A 24,935-nucleotide genomic window follows, 5' to 3' on the forward strand; every position below is an offset into this window, starting at 1 on the left:
AGTGTCTCCTCCTACCACAACCAAGACTAGGATGACTGACACTGAACTGCTTCCTGTCCCAACCCCGCCCTCCATCACAAGAAATGTCTTGACCAATGGAGAGGCCCCACTTTTATCCCGGACTCCTCCCAGGCTTCCAAACTCCACCTCAAGGGCTCTTATAACACCTGGATCACCACCCACCCCACTGTTCAGCTCTGAGATCTCCTCCTCCCCCCCAGACTGCCACCTTTTCCCTCTCTCCTTCATAGCTCTGGGGCTCTCTCCTTTTGCACCTGAGCAGAAAGGGTGCTTAGATAAAACCTGAGCAGCAGCCAAACAGAAAGCAGTGGGTCCTATATTTGAGGTGGGACCTTGGGAAAATTGAAAATTCTATTTAAATTCAATTGTTAATCCAGATTGGATTGGATTTTCTCCTAATCTAAACTAGAATGAGGGCTCCCTTGTCTCCCATCTCAGTATTATTAATGTTAGAGCCTCTACATGTAGATCACTAAAACTTTGACATTGAGGTCATATGATTAGGAGCTGTAGGAAAAAACATTCAGCATAAATGGATCAGAATGACTCCATGCTACTCGAAATGCAGTAGATCCAGAGGTTCAAATGGTCAGAAGGATCATGTGGTTTTTCCATGGAGGAGAATTCAGGAATGCATTAATGTTATTTCACTGGCAATTTTTCTTCTTGTTTTGAATCTAAAAGGTAGAGGGCAGGAGCGCTGAAAAGCTGTACTGTTATGGGCCAGAACTCTGAACTGGAAACAAGATGTTAAGTCAGTAGAACTGAAAAAGACAGTGGTAGTTCAGTACAAGTGCTTAGTGCTTAATACGGTTCTGCAAGATTCACACCTATAACAGCATATAAGCTCAGACAAACTCAGCCAGAATCAGAACTAGGGAAGACAGAGACCAGGATGGTCCTCCTGCCTCCCCCACAGAAACCAAGACACATTGTGGAGGACCTCAAGAAAGCTGGTCTGGGCCCCAGGTAAAGAGATAATCAAGCACATGGATTTGAACCACTGGCTACTCTTGTGGTGATTACTGAATGGAAAAAAAGGCTGGTCCAGAACAAAAAGAGAACATGAACTTGAATCTAGGTCAGCATGGAATTTATAGTTAAGTACATACTCAGTGTGAGATAATGGTTCTCTAAGCACCTGCTTAATGTGATGTAATGACATAATCAATCCAGTGAGCATAGATTTAGGGGAATAGACTTAGGGGAATATTCTACAATCCTGCATGCTCAGTGGGTTTGCCCAAACTCAGTATGATGCAGTGATGTAATCTTACTGGGCTATTTAAGGGATTCTCAGAGAAAGAAGGCTCTGTCTCAGCAGCAGCTCTCAGCCACAGACACAGTGAAGACCTCAGGCTCCAGACTCCATCTGTGAGCAGCCCGGTGGCCCTCCTGCCTCCTTCGGTCCTCCACCAAAACCAAGGATTCAGGCTGGTCTGGAGATCCTCCACAGAGCTAGTCCTGACACTACATTGTAATCACCCTATTGTGGGGGTTCTAGAAAGTAGGATACAACAGTAAAACGTTGTTCATATTATGTTGTGCTTCTAATTTTTTTTTTACTTTTTAAAAATTAATTTCATAATTATAACTTCTTTTTTTGACAGTACATATGCATGGGTATTTTTTTTACATTATCCCTTGCACTCACTTCTGTTCCAAATTTTCCCCTCCTCCCTTACATGGCAGGCAGTCCCATACATGTTAAATAAGTTATAGTATATCCTACATAAAACATATGTGTGCAGAACCAAATTTCTTGTTGCACAGGGAGAATTGGATTCAGAAGGTAAAAATAACCTGGGAAGCAAAACAAAAATGTAAACAGTTCACACTCATTTCCCAGTGTTCCTTCTCTAGATGTAGCTGATTCTGTCTATCATTGATCAACTGGAACTGAATTACGTCTTCTCTTTGTCAAAGATTTCCACTTCCATCAGAATGCATCCTCATACAGTATCATTGTTGAAGTGTAAAATGATCTCCTGGTTCTGCTCATTTCACTCAGCATCAGTTCATGTAAATCTCTCTAAGCCTCTCTATATTCCTCCTGCTGGTCATTTCTTACAGAACAATAATATTCCATAACCTTCATATACCATAATTTACCCAACCATTCTCCAATTGATGGACATCCATTCATCTTCCAGTTTCTAGCCACTACAAAAAGAGCCGCCACCAACATTTTGGCACATACAGCTCCCTTTCCCTTCTTTAGTAATTCTTTGGGATATAAGCCCAGTAGTATGTGTGATGAGGGGGGGTGGCCCCTTTAAGATTCCTTTCTGATCCCCAACCCCCATTCCCTTTAACATTCTTTTATGATCCCCAACCCCCATGGCTGAACTTTGATTTACAAGTCCTGGTCAAAAGCACCCTTTTGAATTCCAAAGGGAGATATCTGGATCTGAGCCAACTTGGGCTGTCTCAGCCCCACTCTAATGATCTGCTCAGGTTTCCCCAACACCCACACACAGCTTCCTCCTTATCTCAAAACCCATTGAATTCTATTCACTTCTAACCCTGACTGAAACCAGCCAGAAGCCTGGTACTCCACCTACCTTTAAGATCACCAAAAGACCCCAGTATAAAAAGGGGAACTCTGGAGCCCACTCTTTGCAGGAACCCCAAACATGGCACCCTTACTCTGGCCATGTTTGGGTTCCTATCCTCCTGGCGCTAGCTCTGGCCCTGGCATCTCTCTACCTTTACCCTTATTTCCAAATCCCCAAAAAACCTCTTTTATTAATCTAGGTTTTCAGGCCTGTAAATTCCTTTACAGGGGACTCTGGGCCACCACTAGAACTCATTTAACTTTGTATCCTTGTGCCGAATCCAAAAGGGTTGCAGGAGAGCTCCATTAGACTTCCTGTACCCCGAACCTGCCACTAGACCCCAATTAAACCTAATTTTATTTAGGTATATACCTTATCTAGACCTCATCATGTGTTTATAATCTTTCATCCCCATTTTCCCAGAGAACTTTGGGGTACATTTGTTTAAAAGGGAGTAATTGGAGCTGACTGGTGAATGGACTCCCAAATTGTCCAGTCTCTAGATGAGTCTCCTGTGAGTCACTAGAAAAAGGTGGGAAAGACTGAAAATTGGTGAAAAAAGATGCTAGAGAGGTAGTGTACTGAGGGGCAAATTGGACCCAAGGAAGCAGAACAAGCTTGCTTTAGGTGGCAGGAGAATTGTTTCATCTGGTCCTTGTGCCAAAAAGAAAAATTCTGATTTATGAAGGTGAGGAGAAGTTGGCACTGAATAAATGTCCATTTTTTTCAGGGCAATATAAGGTAATATCATTGATGGGAAGAACATATGGGAACATATGACATGATTGGGAAACTTTCTGTGGTGAATAGAATAGGGAGTCAGCCAAATTATGCTTGGTCATTTCAGTTATTTTTGAGCCTTCATGATCCTATTTGGCTTTGTTTTTGTTTTGTTTTCCAAAGATACTGTAGTACTTTGGATTTATTTCCTTTTCCAACTGATTTTACAGGTGAGGAAACTGAGGCAAAGAAGGGGGAGTGACTTGGCCAGGGTCACAGAGCTAATAAGTGTCTGAAACTTTGATGTTCTTGATTCTAGGTCCAGCTCATTTCCTGTTCCTTCACCTGGTTTCCCCAAAGAGACAATTTGGTATTTGTCAAAGGGTAGCCTTGCCACAGTGAGAGCGACACTGAGATTTTGTGGGCTAAATTTATAGTGGAGCCTGACTTCATGATTTTCTCCCTCCATTCAGTAGCATGGAACTACCAATAAAGACTACTGCCTTACACAGAATTAATTTAAGGCTATGGTTTACAGAAGTCATCAACATAATTTCTCCCTGATCTCTAAGTGTCAATTTTTGACCCATTCTTGGAATCTCATAGGCCAGATTCATGGGGGTCCCTCTCAGTTTAGGGAGATGAGAGGTAGAGGGTCCCTGGTATAAAAGGGACTTCTGTGATCTTCACCATGGGTTTAGTCGGGTCCCAACAGGGTTAGAGCCAGACATAGGTCGATCACCGTAGGGGAATAAGAGGCAGAAACTGTGTGAGGCCAGAACATGAGAATTCTGGGCCTGCCTTTGTCATAGGTTTGTTTTGAGAATTGTGAGGCCCAAAATTGTTCAGTCTACAAGAAAAACCACTTTGTAAAAGGCTGCATGGATCCCTCCAATAAGTGGACTTGGATCTTCCTGAGATGGCCCTGCTCCCTAGGATCTTGTCTTTCTAGGGTTTGATAAGTGGACACTCTAGAAAAATGAAATAAAGTACAAATCCCCATTGCTTGGTAGACCTTGTTATCAGCAGAGGGGTTGGATTATCTCTGATGACATAAGAAGGTTGGGTTCTTCCTCAAGAAGAGATGGCAAAAAGAGTACAGAGATACCAAAAACAAATTGGGGATTTACTATACCATGTCACTCATGCTAAGTGTAGACATAGAATTTGGGAAAAACAAAATGTAGATACTGGATTGTTGTGGATGCTCCAATAGTCTTTATATCTAGTAAACAACGGGCCAGTGTTCCAAAAATTTCAGGCTTACAATAAACACTTCCTATAAAATTTATCTGTGATTTCTGTACATTATAAAACTGATTAATATTGTCTGGAATGGAATCGAGGTTGTAATGAACCATATCTCCTGGGACCTAAGGTGATTCTATATGAAAGTCTTTGTAAATCCAGTCATCCGGCAGATGTGAGCTACTGGCATTTTCAAATGATTAATTGCACCCTTTCAACTCTTAAGACTTTTATCTTAGCCTGGAAGAATAAGGCTGTAGATCAGTTTTCTTTAAACCAATGGGATATTATTATATATGCATGTACATGTGTCTTTGTACCTATGTTTATTTTTTCTTGAGAAGGAGAGATTAGACCTGAAATGAAAGAGATGAGTGGGAAGCTGAGCATTTCTGTGGAAGAAACTCATCAGCAAAGCTTCATGAGTAATGCTACCTGTGGCTTCACTAAAAGAACAATCTGTACTGTACTTCACAGAATTGGCACTGGAGAGAAACCTTCTCAATGTCATGAATGTGGAAAGGCTTTTAGGAAAAGCTATAATCATGTTAAACATCAGCGAGTTCACACTGTCACAGATGAAACACTCATTTGCCCCTAGGATCCATAAGGAGACACATTCCATAAAGACATTTTTCTGCTTTCTTCCAGCTGACCACAGAACACACTTTTCTAAATATTCCATTGTTCTCTTATTATGGTCTCAAGTCTTGACTGGGCCCTCATTAAGGATAGGTCCTTTGGGTTATTTCCTTTCTGTTCTTCAGCGTACTCATCTCTGATGTTGAGAGTTGGACTAGATGAGCCCAGAAGTCCCTTCCAGCTCTAAGTCAAAATTAAACATGTAAGTTTTTAACCATTGCAGGTCGTGTCTCCATCTTGCCTTTACTTTGGTAGATGCTGTGAAATATCACATTAACATAATAACCTTGGGAAGGGGATAAATTGAGAAGCCCCTCTCTTAAGAAGGAGGCATCCACCTATGCCCTAATTGTGACTTGAGACTGCAATAGCAAGGGGAGTTATAGCTGTTCTATGGCTGTGAGAACTCAGGATGGTGGCTCAGCACCCCTTTGTTCTGTCTCTAGAACAGTAACTATACATTCAGAGCTTGCTGATGTGACCAAATGGTTTGTGCAAGACTAAGCAAGGGCAGAAGGGGGAGAGTTTTTCTGCAACTTTAGCACTAAACTATGGCACTTTTCTGGGGGTTGGGGAGTGTCAGCTTTCTGAAAAGGCCTCACTTTCCCTCAAACCCCCCAGACAAAATTGAACAAAACAATTCAAAATGGAGACCTAAGCCACACTTGCAGACATTAAAAAAAAAAAATTAGGACATGGAACATAGAACTTATCACAAAGATGGAAAGCCAAAGCATTTAGGAATAAACAAGAGAATGAAGAGGAAAATTAAGTAATAAAAACAATTGAAAATTAAGATTTTAAAATCTCTTAATAATTATTGATTGAGAAAAGAGATTAAAACAATTGGTTCCTGTCATTGTTATGACTCTTTTTTGGACACCAATCTTCTAGGGAATTTTCAAGACTGCTGTGTTGTGTGAAAGCCTTTCTTTTTTTTCTTTTTCTGTTTTTTTTTTTTTTTATTAATTTTATAATTATACATTTTTGACAGTATATCTGCATGAGTAATATTTTTATAACATTATCCCTTGTATTCATTTTTCCAGATTTTCCGCTCCCTCATTCTACTCCCTCCCTTAGATGACAGGCAATCCCATACATTTTACATGTGTTACAATATAACCTAGATAAAATATATGTGTGTAAATCCCATTTTCTTGTTGCACATTAATAATTGGATTCAGAAGGTATGAGTAACCTGGGTAGATAGACAGTAGTGCTAATATTTTTCATTCAATTCCCAGTGTTCCTTCTCTGGGTGTAATTGTTTCTGTCCATCATTGATCAACTAGAAGTGGGTTTGATCTTCTTTATGTTGAAGATATCCACCTCCATCAGAATACATCCTCATACAGTATTGTTGTTGAAGTGTATAGTGATCTTCTGGTTCTGCTCATTTCACTCAGCATCAGTTGATGTCTCTCCAAGCCTCTCTGTATTCCTCCTGCTGGTCATTTCTTACAGAGCAATAATATTCCATAACCTTCATATACCATAATTTACCCAACCATTCTCCAGTTGATGGATATCCATTCATCTTCCAGTTTCTAGCCACTACGAATAGAGCTGCCACAAACATTTTGGCACACACAGGTCCCTTTCAGCTCTTTAGTATTTCTTTGGGATATAAGCCCAGTATTAGCACTGCTGGATCAAAGGGTATGCACAGTTTGATAACTTTTTGGGCATAGTTCCAGATTGTTCTCCAAAATGGCTGGATTCTTTCACAACTCTATTGTCCCAGTTTTCCCACATCCCCTCCAACATTCATCATTATTTGTTCCTGCCATCTTAGCCATGAAAGCCTTTCCACAAGTCATTACCTTCATAACATTTCTCTCCAGTGTGAATTTTCTGATGTTCATGAAGACTATAACTCCAAATGAAAGCTTTTCCACATTGATTACATATCTAAGGCGTCTCTCCAGTGTGGATTCTCTGATGGGAAGTAAGATGGCTGCACTGGGTGAAAGCCTTTCCACATTCATTACATTCATAAGACTTCTCTCCAGTGTGGATTCTCTGATGGGAAGTAAGATGGCTGTGCTTTCTGAAATCCTTCCCACATTCAGTACATTTGTAAGATTGCTTTTCTGGGTGAATTCTCTCATGTTTAGTAGGATCAGACCGCTCTCTCAAAGTCTTTCCATGGTTCTTACATTCATAAGATTTCTCTCCTGCATGGATTCTCTGGTGCTTGGCAAGGGAAGAGAGTGCAGTAAAAGCTTTATCACATTCATGACACTCAGGTGTTTTCTCTTCAGCATGTATATCCTTATCTTTAGCAACACTGGAACTCTTTCTTAAAGCTTTCTTGTGTGTATTCCGTTCACAATGTTCCTCTCCAGTGTGGTTTCTTTTGTGCTTGGCAAGAACAGGCCTGTATTCACAATATTGACAAAGGTCTTTCCATGAGATCATTTTCAGATTCACATTCATCACCTTCATATCAAAACACGTCTCTGAATCTAAAATAAACAAATACACATATGTATATAAATAATCCTCTAATGCTGGCTGATAAGAAAGTCATGGACATTTGATTTCTTCAGGAAAAATGTTTTCAAATCAAAATGGACCAAATCAATCCTTTTTAAATGCTTTTAACTCACACCAATAAAGGGATTCAATTCCCAATAATTCCACATGAAATACAATGTGTAGGTTCTTACTAAGTGCTAAGATGTTCCTTAAAATTTCTCTAGTTCAGAATTCACACCTTTAGTTCCAATCTTTTTTTTTTTAATTTTATTTATAAAAATTTTTTGACATTATATATGCATGAGTAACTTTTTTTTATAACATTATCCCTTGTATTCATTTTTCCAAATTTTCCCCTCCCTTCCTCTACTCCCTCCCCTTGATGATAAGCAATCCCATATATTTTACATGTGTTACAATATAACCTAGATATGTGTATAAAAACCATTTTCTTATTGCACATTAAGTATTAGATTCAGAAGGTATAAGTAACCTGGGTAGATAGACAGTAGTGCTAACAATTTACACTCACTTCCCAGTGTTCCTTCTCTGGGTGTAGTTGTTTCTGTCCATCATTGATCAACTGGAAGTGAGTTGGATCTTCTTTATGTTGAAGATTTCCACTTCCATCAGAATACATCCTCATACAGTATTGTTGAAGTGTACAGCTATCTTCTGGTTCTGCTCATTTCACTCAGCATCAGTTGATGTAAGTCTCTCCAAGCCTCTCTGTATTCCTCCTGCTGGTCATTTCTTACAGAGCAATAATATTCCATAACCTTCATATACCATAGTTTACCCAACCATTCTCCAATTGATGGACATCCATTCATCTTCCAGTTTCTAGCCACTATGAATAGAGCTGCTACAAACATTTTGGCACACACAGGTCCCTTTCTCCTCTTTAGTATTTCTTTGGGATATAAGCCCAGTAGTAGCACTGCTGGATCAAAGGGTATGCACAGTTTGATAACTTTTTGGGCATAGTTCCAAATTGCTCTCCAAAATGGCCGGATTCTTTCACAACTCCACCAACAATGTATTAGTGTCCCAGTTTTCCCACATCCCCTCCAACATTCATCATTATTTGTTCCTGTCATCTTAGCAGTGAAAGCCTTTCCACAAGTCATTACCTTCATAACATTTCTCTCCAGTATGAATTTTCTGATGTTCATGAAGACTATAACTCCATATGAAAGCTTTTCCACATTGATTACATATCTAAGGCTTCTCTCCAGTGTGGATTCTCTGATGGGAAGTAAGACTGCTGCTGTGACTGAAAGCCTTTCCACATTGATTACATTCATAAGGCTTCTCTCCAGTGTGGATTCTCTTATGAGAAGTAAGACTGCTGCACTGGGTGAAAGCCTTTCCACATTGATTGCATTCATAAGGCTTTTCTCCAGTATGGATTCTCTGATGGGAAGTAAGATGGCTGTGCCTTCCGAAAGCCCTTCCACATTTATTGCATTCATATGGCTTCTCCCCAGTGTGGATTCTATGATGCCTTTCAAGACCGCAGTTCCGTGTGAAAGCCTTTCCACATCTGGTACATTCATAAGGCTTTTCTCCAGTGTGCATTCTCTGATGGGAAGTAAGATGGGTGTGCCTTCTGAAAGCCTTTCCACATTCATTACACTCATAAGGCTTCTCTCCAGTGTGGATTCTCTGATGGGAAATAAGACTGCCGCGCGCAGTGAAAACATTTCCACATTGATTACACTTATAAGGCTTTTCTCCAGTGTGGATTCTCTGATGGGAAGAAAGATGGCTGCGCAGGGTGAAAGCCTTTCCACATTCATTACATTCATAAGGCTTTTCTCCAGTGTGGATTCTCTGATGGCAAATAAGACTGTTGCTCTGGGTGAAAACCTTTCCACATTGCTTACATTTATAAGGCTTCTCTCCAGTGTGGATTCTCTGATGGGAAGAAAGTTTGCTGCGCAGGGTAAAAGCCTTTCCACATTCATTACATTCATAAGGCTTCTCTCCAGTGTGGATTCTCTGATGGTTTTCAAGACTGTTTTTGTATTTGAAAGTCTTTCCACATTGCTTACATTCATAAGCCTCCTCCTCCCCAGTGTGGACTCTCTGATGGATAGCAAGATGGGAGCGCTGAGTGAAAGTCTTTCCACATAGCTTACATTCATAAGGCTTCTCCCCAGTGTGGATTCTTTGATGGAAAGTAAGACTGCTGCGCAGGGTGAAAGCCTTTCCACATTCAGTACATTCATAAGGCTTCTCTCCAGTGTGGATTCTCTGATGGATTTCAAGACTGTTTTTGTATTTGAAAGTCTTTCCACATAGCTTACATTCATAAGGCTTCTCCCCAGTGTGGATTCTCTGATGGGAAATAAGACTGCTGCACAGGATGAAACCATTTCCACATTCATTACATTTATAAGGCTTTTCTCCAGTGTGGACTTTTTGATGGTAAATAAGATGTCTGCGCAGTGTGAAAGCCTTTCCACATTCAGTACACTCATAAGGCTTCTCTCCAGTGTGGATTCTTCTTTCATGTCCACAAAGATTACTCTTTTGTGTGAAAGCCTTTCCACATTGTTTACATTCATAAGACTTCTCTCCAGTGTGGATTCTCTGATGGGAAGTAAGATGGCTGTGCTTTCTGAAATCCTTCCCACATTCAGTACATTTGTAAGATTGCTTTTCTGGGTGAATTCTCTCATGTTTAGTAGGATCAGACCGCTCTCTCAAAGTCTTTCCATGGTTCTTACATTCATAAGATTTCTCTCCTGCATGGATTCTCTGGTGCTTGGCAAGGGAAGAGAGTGCAGTAAAAGCTTTATCACATTCATGACACTCAGGTGTTTTCTCTTCAGCATGTATATCCTTATCTTTAGCAACACTGGAACTCTTTCTTAAAGCTTTCTTGTGTGTATTCCATTCACAATGTTCCTCTCCAGTGTGGTTTCTTTTGTGCTTAGCAAGAACAGGCCTGTATTCATGATATTGACAAAGGTCTTTCCATGAGATCATTTTCAGATTCTCACTCATCACCTTCATATCAAAACACGTCTCTGAATCTAAAAGAAACAAATACATATATTTATATAAATAATCCTCTAATGCTGGCTGATAAGAAAGTCATGGACATTTGATTTCTTCAGGAAAAATGTTTTCAAATCAAAATGGACAGAATCAATCCTTTTTAAATGCTTTTAACTCACACCAATAAAGGGATTCAATTCCCAATAATTCCACACACAATACAATGTGTTAGGGTCTTACTAAGTGCTAAGTTGTTCCTTAAAAATTCTCTAGCTCAGAATTCACACCTTTAGTACCAATTTTTAAGGGAGTCCATACTTTTGAAGGAATATTTTAAAGAAGCAAGTTCATTGGTCAATAAGGAGTTCCCACAAGCCCCTGCAGTACCCACAAGCCCATTCTCTGTGAGGATAAAAAGAGGCAACATTGAGTCTGAAGAACAGTCTGAATTAAGTCAAAGAGAAGACGTCCCATGGATTTGCAAGTCCAGCAATCCCACACTTTTGGAGGGACAGAATCCAGAAGCCTCCCAAGAAATCTGCTCGCAGGGGAAAAGATTTAATAGAAAAGAAAACTCCTCCTAGAGAAGGATTATAACTTATAACAGAACTTTTCAACAATGACATTGGACCCCCACCACAACAAAGCTGAGAAAAAGGCCAGTGAAGGTTTTCCTAATTTACAAATCAGGCTATGAGCTCTGAATGGCTGAGAAACCTGATTCAAATCCCTGCAGGAGATTAGAACTGGAAACTGAGGCTTCTCTATCCATCACACTAGACACATGTTCTCCATTTTACTTTCAAATTCAATCTCAGGCACAAACTAGCTCTGCACCCTTGGGAATGTGCTTCCTTGCCTCAGTTTTCCTGTAGAGTAAAGGTAATAATTGTACCCACGTCCCATGTTGTGGTGAACATCAAATGAGATAATATTTATAAAATTTTGGCACACAGTAGGCACCATATGCTTGTTAACTGCTATCGTTGTCACTAGGATTTTGATTCTTCTCATCTCACTGCTTCCTTCCTTCATAAACTTCCCTTCCCCTCTCTCTTTCAATACATGATGTATTTCCATAAAATACACTTTTTTTTTGCTTGGATTAGCCAAGAATAAATTTCATAAACTGTTGCTTATTCTCAAACCATCTCCAAGTTTCTATGCTGGATTTAAAACTTCTGGACTACTTCTCTTTGTATACCTGGGGCTCAGTGCAATGGATAGAACAGACCAGGTGCTTAATCTAGGTTTACTGATTGGCTGACATTACCCATCTCAGTGCTTGCATGCTGGTCCCTCTGAGGGGCCAAATCTCTGTTTCTATTTCTGTCTCTTTCCTGCTCCCTCTGACCTATAAACAAATCCTTAGTGAAGACAACAAGGGCCTGGGGCTTCTGGTTCTGTTATGGAACAACCAGGAGTCTTTCCCTCCCATATCCCTAACCTAAGGGAAGTTGTCAGTTATGTAACAACGATCCCCCAAGAATGAGCTAACGTTTGGTCAACAGGAACCAGAATAAGGCAGAAAGTGGATGAATTAGGTCTGAATTCTTTCTGAGTAAAGTGGTGGGCTCCACCCCCATTCACAAACTGATGAAAGGGGACGGAGAAAATCCAGAAGACAGAGTCAGATCTACTCTTGTCAGTCCCTTCTTGTAAGAGAGGACAGTTACAAGAGAGAGGTCACACCATGTGTCTTAGAATTAAGTAAGGCAGGGTCCCCAAGGTCACCGGCCTCACTTTCCCCCACAGAGCCATCTGCATTCAGTGGGCAGTTATAGAGCAGGATTACTGCACATGGCTCTGGATGCAGGGAAGACCTGGGCCTTCTTAAGGTAAGGTCTCCAACAGGTCTCCTGTGACTGAGGCTCCAGCATCCAGTGATAAAGGCTAGGGAGCAATGGAGGCTAAGAATCTCCTGTAGCACCTAGTCCAAAAACATCTCAATAAAAAGGAAGTGACTGAAAAAACCCTCAGGGTTTCTGGCCAAAGCAGAAATGTTTGCAATTTATACTCAGTCTGAGTTTAGCAAGGGATCGATACGTGATCAATGAGAATTAGACTCATTTTGGTTTAAGGTTTGTTCCTTAAGAAAGGAATTGGGACAGCTAGGTGGTGCAGTGGATAGAGCACAGCCATGAAATCAAGAGGATCTGAGATCAAATCTGGCTTCATACATAATAGTTCCTAGATGTGTGTCCCTGGACAAGTCACTTTACTCCAATTGCCTCAGTAAAAAAAGAAGAAAGAAATCAATCCAGGGATGGTTTAGTGATGAAGATAGTGGAGGAAAAATACTTTAAAGAGCATCTGTATGTAAGGGCATAGGATAGCCTATGTGAAAAGAGAGAAGAAAGGAAAGAAGAAAAGAAGATAACAAGCATGGAAGGAAAAAGAGGGGAGTAAGAAAGAAGGAAGGAAGGGAGTCTTCCAACTGATACATTCCAGCCTTTGGCTGGCTTTCCTCAGAGGCTGTTGCTTTTCCTACATAGATCTGTGGTTAACTGTAGCCTGTGTGGGGGGAGTTGCCAAAGGATGAAAGGGGTGGGATGGGGTGGAGAATAAAGTAAAAAGTGCACAGCAGAGAAAAAAAGAAAACAAGGAAGCAAAAAGCAATGGACAGCTCTGAAGGCAATATCTTTCATTTATGGTTTGTGGATATTTTTTATTTCCGATTTTGAATTCTTATGTTCTGCTAAAGGTAAAACATTTTTTAAATTGTTCTTTTCTGTCTTTTTCTACTTCATTTTTAGTTTTAAATAAATATCAAAACCATAAAAATAAATGCTTTTAGCCTTTAGGAAGGTCATGTTAGACAGCATGGGACATCTTTCTTTCTTAGTAGAGAGTTGGACGACCCCAAATTTCAACAAAGACTTCCACTAGGATCGTCATTAGAAGGGAACTGAAAGGCCATGGAGTCCAACCCCCTCATTTTGTAGATGCAAAGATTGAGGTTCAGTGAGGTGCTTGGATTCTCTGCACCACTAGAGTCTGAAAGGGGATTCCAAGCCAGTTTTCCTGCCCCCAGACCCATCACATGAAGAAGCCTCCTGGGATAGCAGCCTGCACCCCAGCTTGCAACTCACTCACCAGGACAGGAGTTCCTCAAGCCTCCTCTCTCCACATGGGAGATGAAATCTTCTCTGGGAACTGGAAGTCCTGGGGAGGGAGAAAATAGTGACTGTGAGTCTTAAAACTTGTCATTTATTCCTCATTGGAAAGGACTGGGGTGCAAGGCCTACTGGTGGTTCCAAGGGCAACTCAAAGATGGTTTGCAGGGTGCTTACTGCCAGGGGAAAAGGGCAAAGGAGTCCATGCAAGCAATCTGGAAGCAGAAGACCCTGATTTTACTGCCTCCTTCACATCAGGAGGGCCACATCTCACAGCCTCCATTTTCTGGACTCTAGAGGCACTAGGAGCACAGAGAAGGGAGCAAAGGGCCTGCAATCAAGAAGCCCCGAGTTCAAATTTGGATTTAGACACATCTTGGCTATGTGAGTCTAGGCAAGTAATTTCATCTGTTTGGTTCAGTTTCCAGACCTAAAATTGGGGATAAAGATAGTGCCCAAAAAAAAGGGGTTTTGGTGGGAATAATGTGCATGAAGGAAGCTCTGAGCAGAACGCCTGGATCCCAGTAAATGTATAAAAAGAACTCCCTTCTCCTATCCCATGTTCAGTGAAAAGGGACAGAACCAGTTTTCAGAAGGTTTGCAGACACAAGTGCTGGGTTCCCATCCTACTAAAGACCACTCATAGAAGAATAGGCAGCAGGAGGATCCTGTCTCCTGGGGACAGAAGGCAGCCCTTGAGCCTTTCTAAGAACTGATAAAAGCCTGAAACTCTGCACGCTAGGGAGGGGATGGCAACACTCCTGTTGATGGCATTCCCAGAGTTCCATGGGAAGCACTTCTTACCCAGGGAGAGCAAGTTCTCGGCATTCTCCAGCATGACCTCCTTGTACAGCTCTTTCTGATCCGGGTCCAACAGACCCCACTCCTCTGGGCTGAAGTCCACAGCCACATCCTTGAAGGTCACCAACTCCTAAAGCACCAACACACAGAGGATATAAGAGTGGAAGCATGTTCATAAATGAACTGATCCAATGCTTTTCAATTTACAGGAGGGACCTGAAGTATAGAGGAGGGATCTGCCCAAAGGTGGCAGTCCTTACAGGATTCAGAGCCAGCACTGAAACCAAAGTTCCCCAAAGACCAGTGGAATAGAGAGAAAAACATTTTATATGTTCAGTTGGACTGAAATTGAGAAATGTCTCATTAGGCAATTACTGCTTGTGGAATCAGAAAAGTTATGGCTTCTATCAGAGAGAGATGAGGATTTGTGGATGTGAAATCAGACAGTGCTATGTTAAGAAAATGGCACCAAGTTTTTGCGTGAAGCTAGCAAGTATTATGTATTGTAGAGCTAACACATTTCCATGATCACTGAGGAGGAAAAAAGATCTTGTGAATTTTCCAATGGCCAGCAATAAAGTCTCATCATGATCCAGTCTTCCCCCCCAAAAGTATTATTTTTCCAAATGCATGTACAGATAGATTTCAACATTCATTTTTGTAAGATTTTGTGTTCCAAAGTTCAGAATCACACAATTGTTTTTTTTTATTATTATTTTTAATTTTTTATTATAGCTTTTTATATACAAAACATATGAATGGGCAATTTTTCAACATTGAACCTTGGCAAAACCTTCCATTCCAAGTTTTCCCCTCCTTCCCACCATCCCTCCCCTAGGAGGGCAGGTTATCCAATACATATAAAATATGTATGTGTTAAATACATGTATATTTATCCAGTTATCTGGTTGCACAGGAAAGATCAGAAAATCACAAACTTCTTAATGGATGTGGCCCAGCGGTCACCAAGTTACAAAAGGAAACTGAACCTGAGAGAAGGAATTTATGCAAAGGTCACATGCTTTATGAGAACTCTTGGAAGCCCAGCCATGTACACAGCTGGTGTGGACAGTGTTGCCGACATGTTGTCTTCCTTGTTAGAATGGAAGCTTCTTGAGGGCAAGGACTGATTTTTCTTTCTTTGCATCTCCTGTAGAGATGCCTCTTCCCTTTCCAAATGCTTCCTGCTTTAACCCAAGCAATGGTAAAGGGAGAGAAAGGCTAAGTATGAGCTGAGTATGCTCAGTATGATTCTAGATGTACCTAATTACAGCTCTGGGGCATGGAGGGGCCTCAAGAGGAAAAAGAAAATAAAACGGAATAAAAGAAAACATGCCAGGAAGCCAGGAAATGCTGGACAGCTCCTGAACCATGTGTAGCATTTATTAGGTATGGTTGATTTTTATTGAATCTACTGTTATATTCTGCTGATTACAAGAAAATTTTTTCTTTTCTTAAGAGCAAAGTGAATAGAGCACTGCTCCTGACATCAGGAGAACCTGAGTTCAAATCTTCCCTCAGACACTTAATACTTCCTAGGTGTGTAACCCTGGGCAAAGTCACTTAACCCCAACTGCCTCAGTAAAAAAAAAATAATAATAATAATAATAATAATAAATTACAATAATAAAAATAAAAATGGCAAAGGGAAGGAATTCAGAGAGATTTGGGAAGGTCTGTATGGCCTGAGGAAGCTAGAGCTGAACAGCAGCAGGAGGACAATTTCTACTCTGCTGCCAGCCAGGGAAAGGACAAGAGCAGGGGAAGCTTCCAGGGTTCTGCTCCAGACCAACAGAGTCAAGGATTTGAGAAAAATCAGTGGCTAAAGGAGGAAGCTTGACCACAGAATGGCTAGAAGGGGTGTGTGTGTGTGTGTGTGTGTGTGTGTGTGTGTGTGTGTGTGTGTGTGTGTGTGTGTGTGTATGTGTGTGTGTGTGTGGTGAGGAGAAGGTACTGAACCAAAGCAAAGACATAATACCTATAAGACAGAAACAAATGAGCCAAAGAGTCATCCTTGTCAGGGACCTATATTGAGGGGAAATTTAAACAAACATGTGGGGGCAGCAACTGGGGGAAGGAGGTTAGTGCTCAAGATGCCAAAAGGACAATAAATTAGTCCAAAACATAGCAGAGAGGAGGGCAGTGTTGTTATTACTGCATTCACTTTCCTGCCTGTTTTTGTAAAAGATTCACAAATAAGAGAGAAGGCCAGCCTCACAGACCACCCTTCAGATATGTGGAAATGGCCTCTTGGGGGGATGTTGTCACATCTGTGGGCAGAATACACTCACCTGGGTTGGGGCTCTGTGGTTCTCAGGGGCCATTCCCTCTAGCTCCGACTTTCCTGCTTGGGCCAGGCCGTGGTCCTCTACTGGCTGTTGGGGGTGGGGGGATTATTATTATTACTGAACAGATGTGGTTCCTTTCTTTTCCTGGAGAGGAGACTAGGAAATTGTAAAGGGTGAAATTCCACTGGAGTTACTAAGGCCCTGGCCCTGCCTTTAGGGCTGACCCAAACCAACAGGGGGAGGGAGGCTGAAAGTGAAATGATGGAGTCAAGATGGAAGCAAAAAGGTAGGATATTGCCTGAACTCTCTCGAGTTTCCTACGAAATAACTTTCAATTAAGAGTGGAGTGACAGAACCTACAAAACAATGGGGAGAAACAATTTTCCAGCCTTAGATAATGTAAAAGGATTGCAGGAAAGATCTGTCTCACTTAGGTAAAAGGGGAACATAGCCTGGGACAGATCAACAACTGGAGGCACATTGGACCCTGCCACCATAGGTGAATAGCCAGTTCCAAAGCCTCTGGCACAACTAGCAAGGAGCCAGCCAATAACTCTCTGTCTTTGAAGCAAGAAGTCATTAACCAAGCTTCTGATCCCAGAACAAAATGCTTGGGACAGTGTCATCTGCTAAAGGGAAGAGCTCAATCTTAAAAGCCACAGTATAGCCTGGGAAATGAGAAATAAACACAACAAAATACAAAAGCTCTGTCAAAAGAAAATTATTGTCATTGAAGATCCAAAGAGAAACTCGGAAGAACATGAGATCAAAATGCCTCCAATGTGCTGTCTCAAACAGCAATATGAATTGGTCAGAAGTCCAAAAAGTCCTCCTAAAGGAGATCCAAAAGGATTTGAAAAATCAAATAAGAGAAGTAGAATAAAAATTAGGAAAAGTAGAGTAGAACTAGAGAATCATGAAAAAAAAAAAATGTCACCAGTTTGGTTTAAGGAAAGTACAAAAATCCACTAAAGAAAACAACTCCTTTAAAAGAATTGGCCAAATGAAAAAGAAGATACATTGAAGAAAATAATTCGTTAATAATTTGGAAGCTAATATAAATAAAATATAAATGGAAAGAATTCACTGATCACCCCCTGAAAGAGATCCCAAAATGAAAACTCCGAGGAACATTATAGATAAATTGTAGAACTCTCAGATCAGGAAAAAAAATTTGGAAGCAGCCAGAACCAATTCAAATATTGTTCAGGCACATTCAGTATTGCAATATGATATTCTAGAAGGCAAAGAAGATGGATTATAACTAAAAAATAACTAACCAATAAAACTAAATATGGTCTTTTGTTGGGCCCTGAAACCTTTTACCCCACTTGTTTTTCCTTGTCCCTATAAATACACAATGCCTTGGGTAGAGTACAAGCCAGAATTGGGTTGAGGCACCCGGGCATGAGGCACTGACAGGTGTGCACTAGGTGTTCCAGCAAGAGAACTATGGCACAAACAGTCATGCATTGGATACAAGCCAAGGTCGAGGCAAGCACTGCCCTCCTATGGAAGGACTGCTGCTGAGGCAAGTGACCATGGGGGAACCTGAGGACGGTTGGGGGGAGGATATAAGGGACAAGGGAAGAGGGAGAGACATAATGGGAGACATCATGAGCTGAACCAAATAAAATATGCCTGCTGCAATCTTCCTCAGGTGTGGCGGCTGACTATATCTGGAGATGTCTGAAGATCCTTGTGGCCACTGGGTAAGGAAAAGTAGCGCCCGGTGAGGAGTAGCCTAACAAACTTTCACAAAGGAAAACTTTATAAATTCTTGATGAAAAGGCCCAAGCACAACAGACATTTCAAAAGTTCAAGTAAAAGATTCAAGAGTAGCATAAAAAAGGGTAGACGAAAGAAAAAGATATCACAAAGTTAACAAGGCTAAATAAACTGTTTATGTCTCTACATGAGATAATCCTTGTAACTAGTTAAGAATTGAATTTCTAGGGTCTTGTTGTTTGCCCTTCCTTCTCTAAGAGGACCCCGACATTGGGAAGTCAGTTTATTGAATTGGGACAGGAGGAGAGCATGGTGAGTTGCAAAGTCCCCAGCCTTACTTCCTCTTCCACAGCCACCGGCTCCAATGGCCAGATATAGATCAGGATGACTGGAGATGGCCCTGAAAGCAGGGGACACCTTGACTGTTAGGATTACAAAATGATAACTCAGGTTGTCTAAACAATTCTATAGCTCAGAATTCACACCTTTAGACTTCTGAAAAGGAGTTTCCACATTTAAAGGAGTTTACACAACCTTTAAAAGGAGCAGGTTCATTGGTTGAAGGAGTTCCCACAAGGAGCCTGGGAGTTCTCACAATTCCATCCTCTGCAAGGATAAAAGAAGACAACATTGAGTCTGAAGAGTCAATCTAGACTGGGAGAACCAGACTTCCCGGGAGAACTTCAGGAAGCTCGAGGAGATTCAGAGTCAGGATTCAGGAAGAAGAGGATTCTACCTTCCCTCTGGCTGGAGGCTCCAGAAGTCTCCCAAGGAACCTGCTCACAGAGGAAAAGATTATACAGAAAAAAAACCTCTCCTAGAGAAGGATTACAATTGAGAGAGGACAGGACCTTAGACTTGACCTTAAACTAAGCTGTCAGTCTGAAGGAGGCAACACCCACAGAGGGATTAAAGCTTGGAAAAGAGTGAAGACAAGAATGACCTCTTTTACCCAGTCAAAAACAACAAGTCTGGGAGGGAAAAGGCCCCAGGGCTATTGGCCACAGGGGCAGGCAGGAGTTTACAAGATAGAAGGGACAGGGAATGAGATAACTGGGGTGGGATGGTGTAAAATTGAAGATGGGCTCACCTTGTCTTACTCCTACTGTTCTGACTCCCTTCCTCTCCCCCACCCTCCTACAGACTCAAGAGGCAGGAGATAGGATGAGGCTGTATAGAACCTAATGTCCCCGGAGTCAGAATTCTCCCTGCTACTAATACCCATTCCTCCCAGCATCCCTTCTCCCCACCAGACAAATGGTGAGGGAAAGGACAGGGAGCTGGGAAGCCTGGCTGAGTCCTGAAATCTAAGTAGAAGATGAGGGAGGGTTGCTTTGACTCCTGAGTAGATTTTAGACTTAGGGAATGTGGAGACAGTGAGCCACATGCCGGGGAAGGAGCTCAAGATGTGCGGGTCCAGAGAAGTTGGCCCAGGAAACAGCTTCAGTTCCTGCAGACAAGAAGGGTCCCTGGGACAGAAAGGCAGTGCCTGTGAAACTTAAGAAATCACGTCTGAAGCCACACAATAGGAGCTGGGAGCAGAGTTAGGGCACCCGGGGCCACAAGGGGAGGCTAAAAGTGGGACTCCTGGTTTACTATGGGGAAAGCCTGCCTTTGGGCAAATACAGCCCAATGGTAAGCTTGAGGAAGAGGGTCAGTGGATATTTCTGAAGTGTTTGGAAAAGTGGTAGGGGCCAAGAATTCATTAAGTAGCCAGACCTGGAAGGGAATTGTTCTGACAGATGGGGAGGACACTGGCCATCAGAGCAAATAAGAAGTATGAATGGCAAGGGCAGCCAGCAGAAGCCAGGACTTGTGAGGAGCCCTGGCTCACACCTACCTGGGTCCTACCCCAGCAGAGAAGGTTTGCAGTGAGTAGAAAATGGCAGATCCAAGAGAATGCCCAGAGATCTCATTTTCAAGCCTTCTTGCTTCCCATTCATCTATTCCAGGAAAGTCCTCTGAGTCTGAAGAGCCCCAAGCAGCCAAGCCACAAGCAGGCTGCTGCAGTACTCCAAGGGTGAGGTGACAAGGAGCTACAGCAAGAAGGAGGAAACGCCAGTGGAGAGAAGATGGATTGCAGAGATGTGCAGGGTTCTTACCTGGGGGTAAGAAACAGGATTCATGGAGCCTGAGGGACGGAGAGAGTAGTGGGGCCCCTAATAGGAAGAAGCAAAAGAGAAGGAAAACAAAATGGGTTTAGTTTTACATGGTAATCGTAAGACATCTCAAATTAGAGCACTAGTTCGATATGTCGAAAAGATACTTTGGAACAGAGGGGATTGAGGTTGCTTTACCTCATTTATTTATATATAAAAAAGTATTATTTCCCAATGACATGTAAAGACAATTTTTAACATTTTAAAATTTGTTTTCAGCAAAAGAATAAATAATAAACAATTTGCAAAGGTTATAAAAGTGCAAACATGTAAAACATTTTGCTCAAGAATTTTCACGCTATGAAAACCAAGTAGGGCTGGCGGGGCTGGCCATACATTATGCTGGGTTGAGGCTGAGAACAAGGAGGAATGAGGTGGAAAATGCAGTATTTAATGGAGCAAAACCATTTCCAGGACAGCAGTTAAGGCACCCTCCTTGTGCCTTAGGTGACAATTGATGCTGAGGTTGAGTCTCTTGACAGAATTCAGAACATAACAGTAAGGAGGAGCTGAGGGTTAAGGCAGCATTACCCAGCTCAGAAATCCAACTTGACTGTAATAATTATCAGTTATAAGCTGCTAAATCTAAAACAAAACCAAATGAAAATTCAGGAGGAGCAAGCAAAGGAAAAAGAACTTCACAACACCTACTTTAGTATAAAAGAAGATCATGATTAATAAGCAGAAAATAGTGAGGTTAAAAAATAAGCTATTCCTATCCCAAAGGATGACTTCAAAGGTACAAGACAAGCTCAAAAGGAGTTCCTGCAAGAACATAAAAAAGGAATTCCACACCCCCGCTAGCTACAAGCCTAAACCCCATACACTGCAGAAGGCTTAGAAGCAAAAGCAACAAACCCAAAGATCAGTAACAAAGACAAAAAGAAAATTACTATCATTTCCATTATAATTTTAGTATGGACTCTAACCATTACTTATGGCATGAAAAACCATTGTTGTAATTCAATTACAAAAACTAATGACCAATCTACATCAAATCCACCCACTAATAAAAATCATCAACCACTCATTCATTCACCTCCCTGAACCTTCTATCATTTCTGCCTGATGGAATTTTGATTCCTTACTTGGCATCTGTCTAATTATCCAAATCCTGACAGGGTTACTTCTCGGTATACACTATATCTCTGATACCTGTTAACTGCCTTCTCCTCAGTCCCCCATATCTGTGGCGAAGTCAACTATGGTTGACTTATCTCCAACCTTCAAATTAAGAGAGCCTCAATATTTGTTATATGCCTATATTTACACATCGGCCGAGGATTATTGGATAATAACCAAATAAGAGATCAAGGAAATATTAGGAGGAGAAATGAAAGCAATCCAAGAAATTATGAAAAGAGCTAACAAAAAAGTTCTCGAAAAACAGGAATTGAGTGACATTATAAGAGGCCAAAAACCAACTAAACTAGAAAACATAGAAGTGAATCTGAAACATCTCATTAGAAAAACTGGAGAACAACATAAGAATTGTTGGACAACCTAAAGGTTATTATTTAAACAATCTGGATACAATATTTCAAGAAATTATAAAACAAAATTGCCCAGAAATTCTAGAATAAGAGGGTAAAAGGGGAAAGAAAAAAATCTACTTTTCACCAACTGAAGAGATCACAGGAGAAAACCTTACAAGAATATCCTAGCAAAATTTCACAATTACCAGGTGAAGGAGAAAACACTGCCATCCAAGCAGAAAATAAGACAGACTTGGACACTGCAGAAATGGTCAGGATTTCACAAAACCTGAAACTTCGACTCTAAAATATCATGGCTTTGGTTACATTAAATTTCAAAGGACAAGAGACCTGGACTTGCATCCTGAAGAGTTTACCCAGAAATCTGGAACAGAATCTTCCTGAAAAACTTTCATGTGTCTGTAACAAAAAGAGCAGAACTCAATGGAAAATTGAATATAAAAGATCCAGAAAAAAAAAAGAAAGTTAAATTCCAAAGGCCCACATTAAAGCCAACTAGTATAGATGGGAAAATGTTAACTGTGTCACTGTTGGGAGCTTCAAAGGTTGCAGCTGAACAGTGTCTGACAGGTAGGAAAAGGGAAATGGAAACAATTATAAACATTGGGCAAGAGGAAGAACTGGAACTGAGAAAGGTGGGGGAGGGCGGAAAGCTGGCAACATTGTAACCTTCATCTCTGAAAGGTAGAAAAAGGTAATGTCCGCCTGGGGCAGGAGGTAAAAGCCTACAGAATATGCAATAACCCGGGGGAGGGAAGGATGGAGGCGCCAGGGGAAGCCTGGGATCTATGGGGGGGAAGGGGAGGGCTTTAAAAGAGGGGGCAGGGAAGCAGGAGGAAAGGAGAGCCCAGGTCAGATCTGGGAGAGAAATTCTGACCCAGCTCGGGGAAGGGAGATCAGGGACACTGGAGGGACAGAAGGCTTGGGGGGGACACGGATCCCGGGAAAGCAGAGTGGCTGTGCCCGAGTCTTCGTAGGAGCTGGGGAGCGTGCCTGGGACCCTCTGGTAAAGCTTAGGCTTGGAGACCCTAAAGGGGGCCTGGACACGGGGAGACAGGGCCTGGGGTCTGATCGGCAGCAGCCCAAGAGCCTGGGGGATGGGGGGAGCCAGGCAGAGCCAGGCGGGATCCAAAATGGGGTCCTCAAGACAGGCAGAACTCTTGAATCTACCAGAGGACTAAGTGGGAAGGCAGAAGCACCACGTTTCTAACGGGATCCAGGAACAAGGCGGGACTCCCGGGGCCTTAAGGGCAAGGTCTGAAATTGGGGAAATGTCAGTCGGTGATAAATCCGGGGACGGGAACCTCCAAAGTTTGGGAAACATTTGGGGTGTGAAAAACATTGATGGGGGAGGGGGGCTTCTGGTGCTGAAGGTCAGATCATCTCCCATTAGCAAAGGCAAACGCGACTAGCAAAAGCTCGGGTGGGCAGGGAGCTGGGGGGTAGAGATGCCGGGAGGTGGACGGACCTACCTGGGACCTGCCCCTGCACAGCTGCCTTGCAGGAGGCAGAGGGATCTCAAGTGCTAAAGTCCCACTTTCCCGCCAGCTCTCGGAGGAGATTTCTCCGGGGCCCAAGAGATCCCACCTTAGCCAGCCCTGAGACTTCCCAAAACGAGCCGTTTCCTTCTAGGACGCCCAAGAGCGGGATCGGAGACCCGGAGCTGCTTCCCGTCCCAAACCCCGCCCCCATCACGTGAAATGTCTTCTCCGCGGGAGAGGCCCCACGTCCGCCCTGGACTCCTCCCAGGCTTCCAAACCCCACCCCAAGGCTCCTATTCCACCTGAATCACCACCCACCAGGTGCTTCCGCTCGAGATCGCCTCCTTTTCCCACTCTCATTCCCAGCTGTGGGGCTCCCTCCTTCCGCTCTGGCGCTGAAAGCGTGGCGAGAGAAATCCTGGGCCGCAGCCAATTTACCTTCAACCTTCGATCCAGATTGAATTGGATTTTCTCCTAACCTATATTAAAATGAGGGCTCACTTGTCTCCCATGGCAGTATTATAATAATAATTATAGTCCAGAATTGCACTGCTGTTTCACGGGCCATTTTTCTTCATGTTTTAAATGGAAAACCTTATTTATATGATTGTTATGGTTTTTCTTATATTGGGATTTGGGGAAACCGTAGAATAAAAAATCCTGATCTCCAAAATGATTGTGAGAGTATGATGATTGCCTATTTAGAAAACTAACCAGTATTTTGATTGCTGTCACAAAGAGCCACTTTAAACATCCTATCCAAATAATTGAAAGTCCGTCCATTTTATTTTTACTCACCACTTTTTCAAGCCCTTTTTTGCCCTATCCCTGTCACTTGATCTTCTCTCCCACTCCCCATCCCATCCAGCTCCAGCTCCCAGTTTCCTCACCCCTATATATTTAGAAAGCTTCTTCATCCTTTTGGATGTATACATTGTTTCCTGGGAAATTCAGAGATTAAAGTTACAGTATTACCAGCTCTCCAACCTCCCCCCCACCTGCTTTCTCAGTTCTTCCTCTTGCCCGATTTTTATAATTCTTTCCTTTTACCGTTTCCCACCCCATCATACACGACTTCGCCCCAATCTTTCAAACTACCTACAGTTATGCTGACAACATTTTCACATCTATAAGTAAATAGTTGCCTTAAGGAATGTCTAGGGCTAGGGAACAGTCTCTGGTAT

The 24,935-nt window shown here is 42.1% G+C and overlaps 1 protein-coding gene across 1 annotated transcript; it reads right to left on the minus strand.

The window, feature by feature from the left end:
- Positions 1-7,531: 7,531 nt before the first annotated feature.
- LOC141564948 (uncharacterized) lies at positions 7,532-23,989 on the minus strand. Its single transcript, XM_074307818.1, has 6 exons — positions 23,743-23,989; positions 20,718-20,774; positions 16,891-16,974; positions 14,603-14,729; positions 13,779-13,847; positions 7,532-10,717 (listed from the first exon to the last, which is right to left on the minus strand). The coding sequence occupies exons 2-6, from the start codon at positions 20,739-20,741 to the stop codon at positions 8,895-8,897; spliced, it is 2,127 nt and encodes a 708-aa protein (XP_074163919.1). The 5' UTR covers positions 20,742-20,774; positions 23,743-23,989; the 3' UTR covers positions 7,532-8,894.
- Between the last annotated feature and the right edge of the window lie 946 nt (positions 23,990-24,935).

This window comes from Sminthopsis crassicaudata, chromosome 3, assembly GCF_048593235.1.
Source record: "Sminthopsis crassicaudata isolate SCR6 chromosome 3, ASM4859323v1, whole genome shotgun sequence".
NCBI classification, from domain to species: Eukaryota; Metazoa; Chordata; class Mammalia; order Dasyuromorphia; family Dasyuridae; genus Sminthopsis; species Sminthopsis crassicaudata.

What these genes read in the sequence shown, in the direction of transcription:
- LOC141564948 (XM_074307818.1), bottom strand. Translation starts at nt 20,741, where the DNA reads ATGAATCCTGTTTCTTACCCCCAG. An exon ending in ATCCTGTTTCTTACCCCCAG is followed by an intron (nt 16,975 to 20,717) that starts GTAAGAACCCTG and finishes CACCCCCAACAG; the next exon opens with CCAGTAGAGGACCACGGCCT. An exon ending in ACCACAGAGCCCCAACCCAG is followed by an intron (nt 14,730 to 16,890) that starts GTGAGTGTATTC and finishes TTGGTGCTTTAG; the next exon opens with GAGTTGGTGACCTTCAAGGA.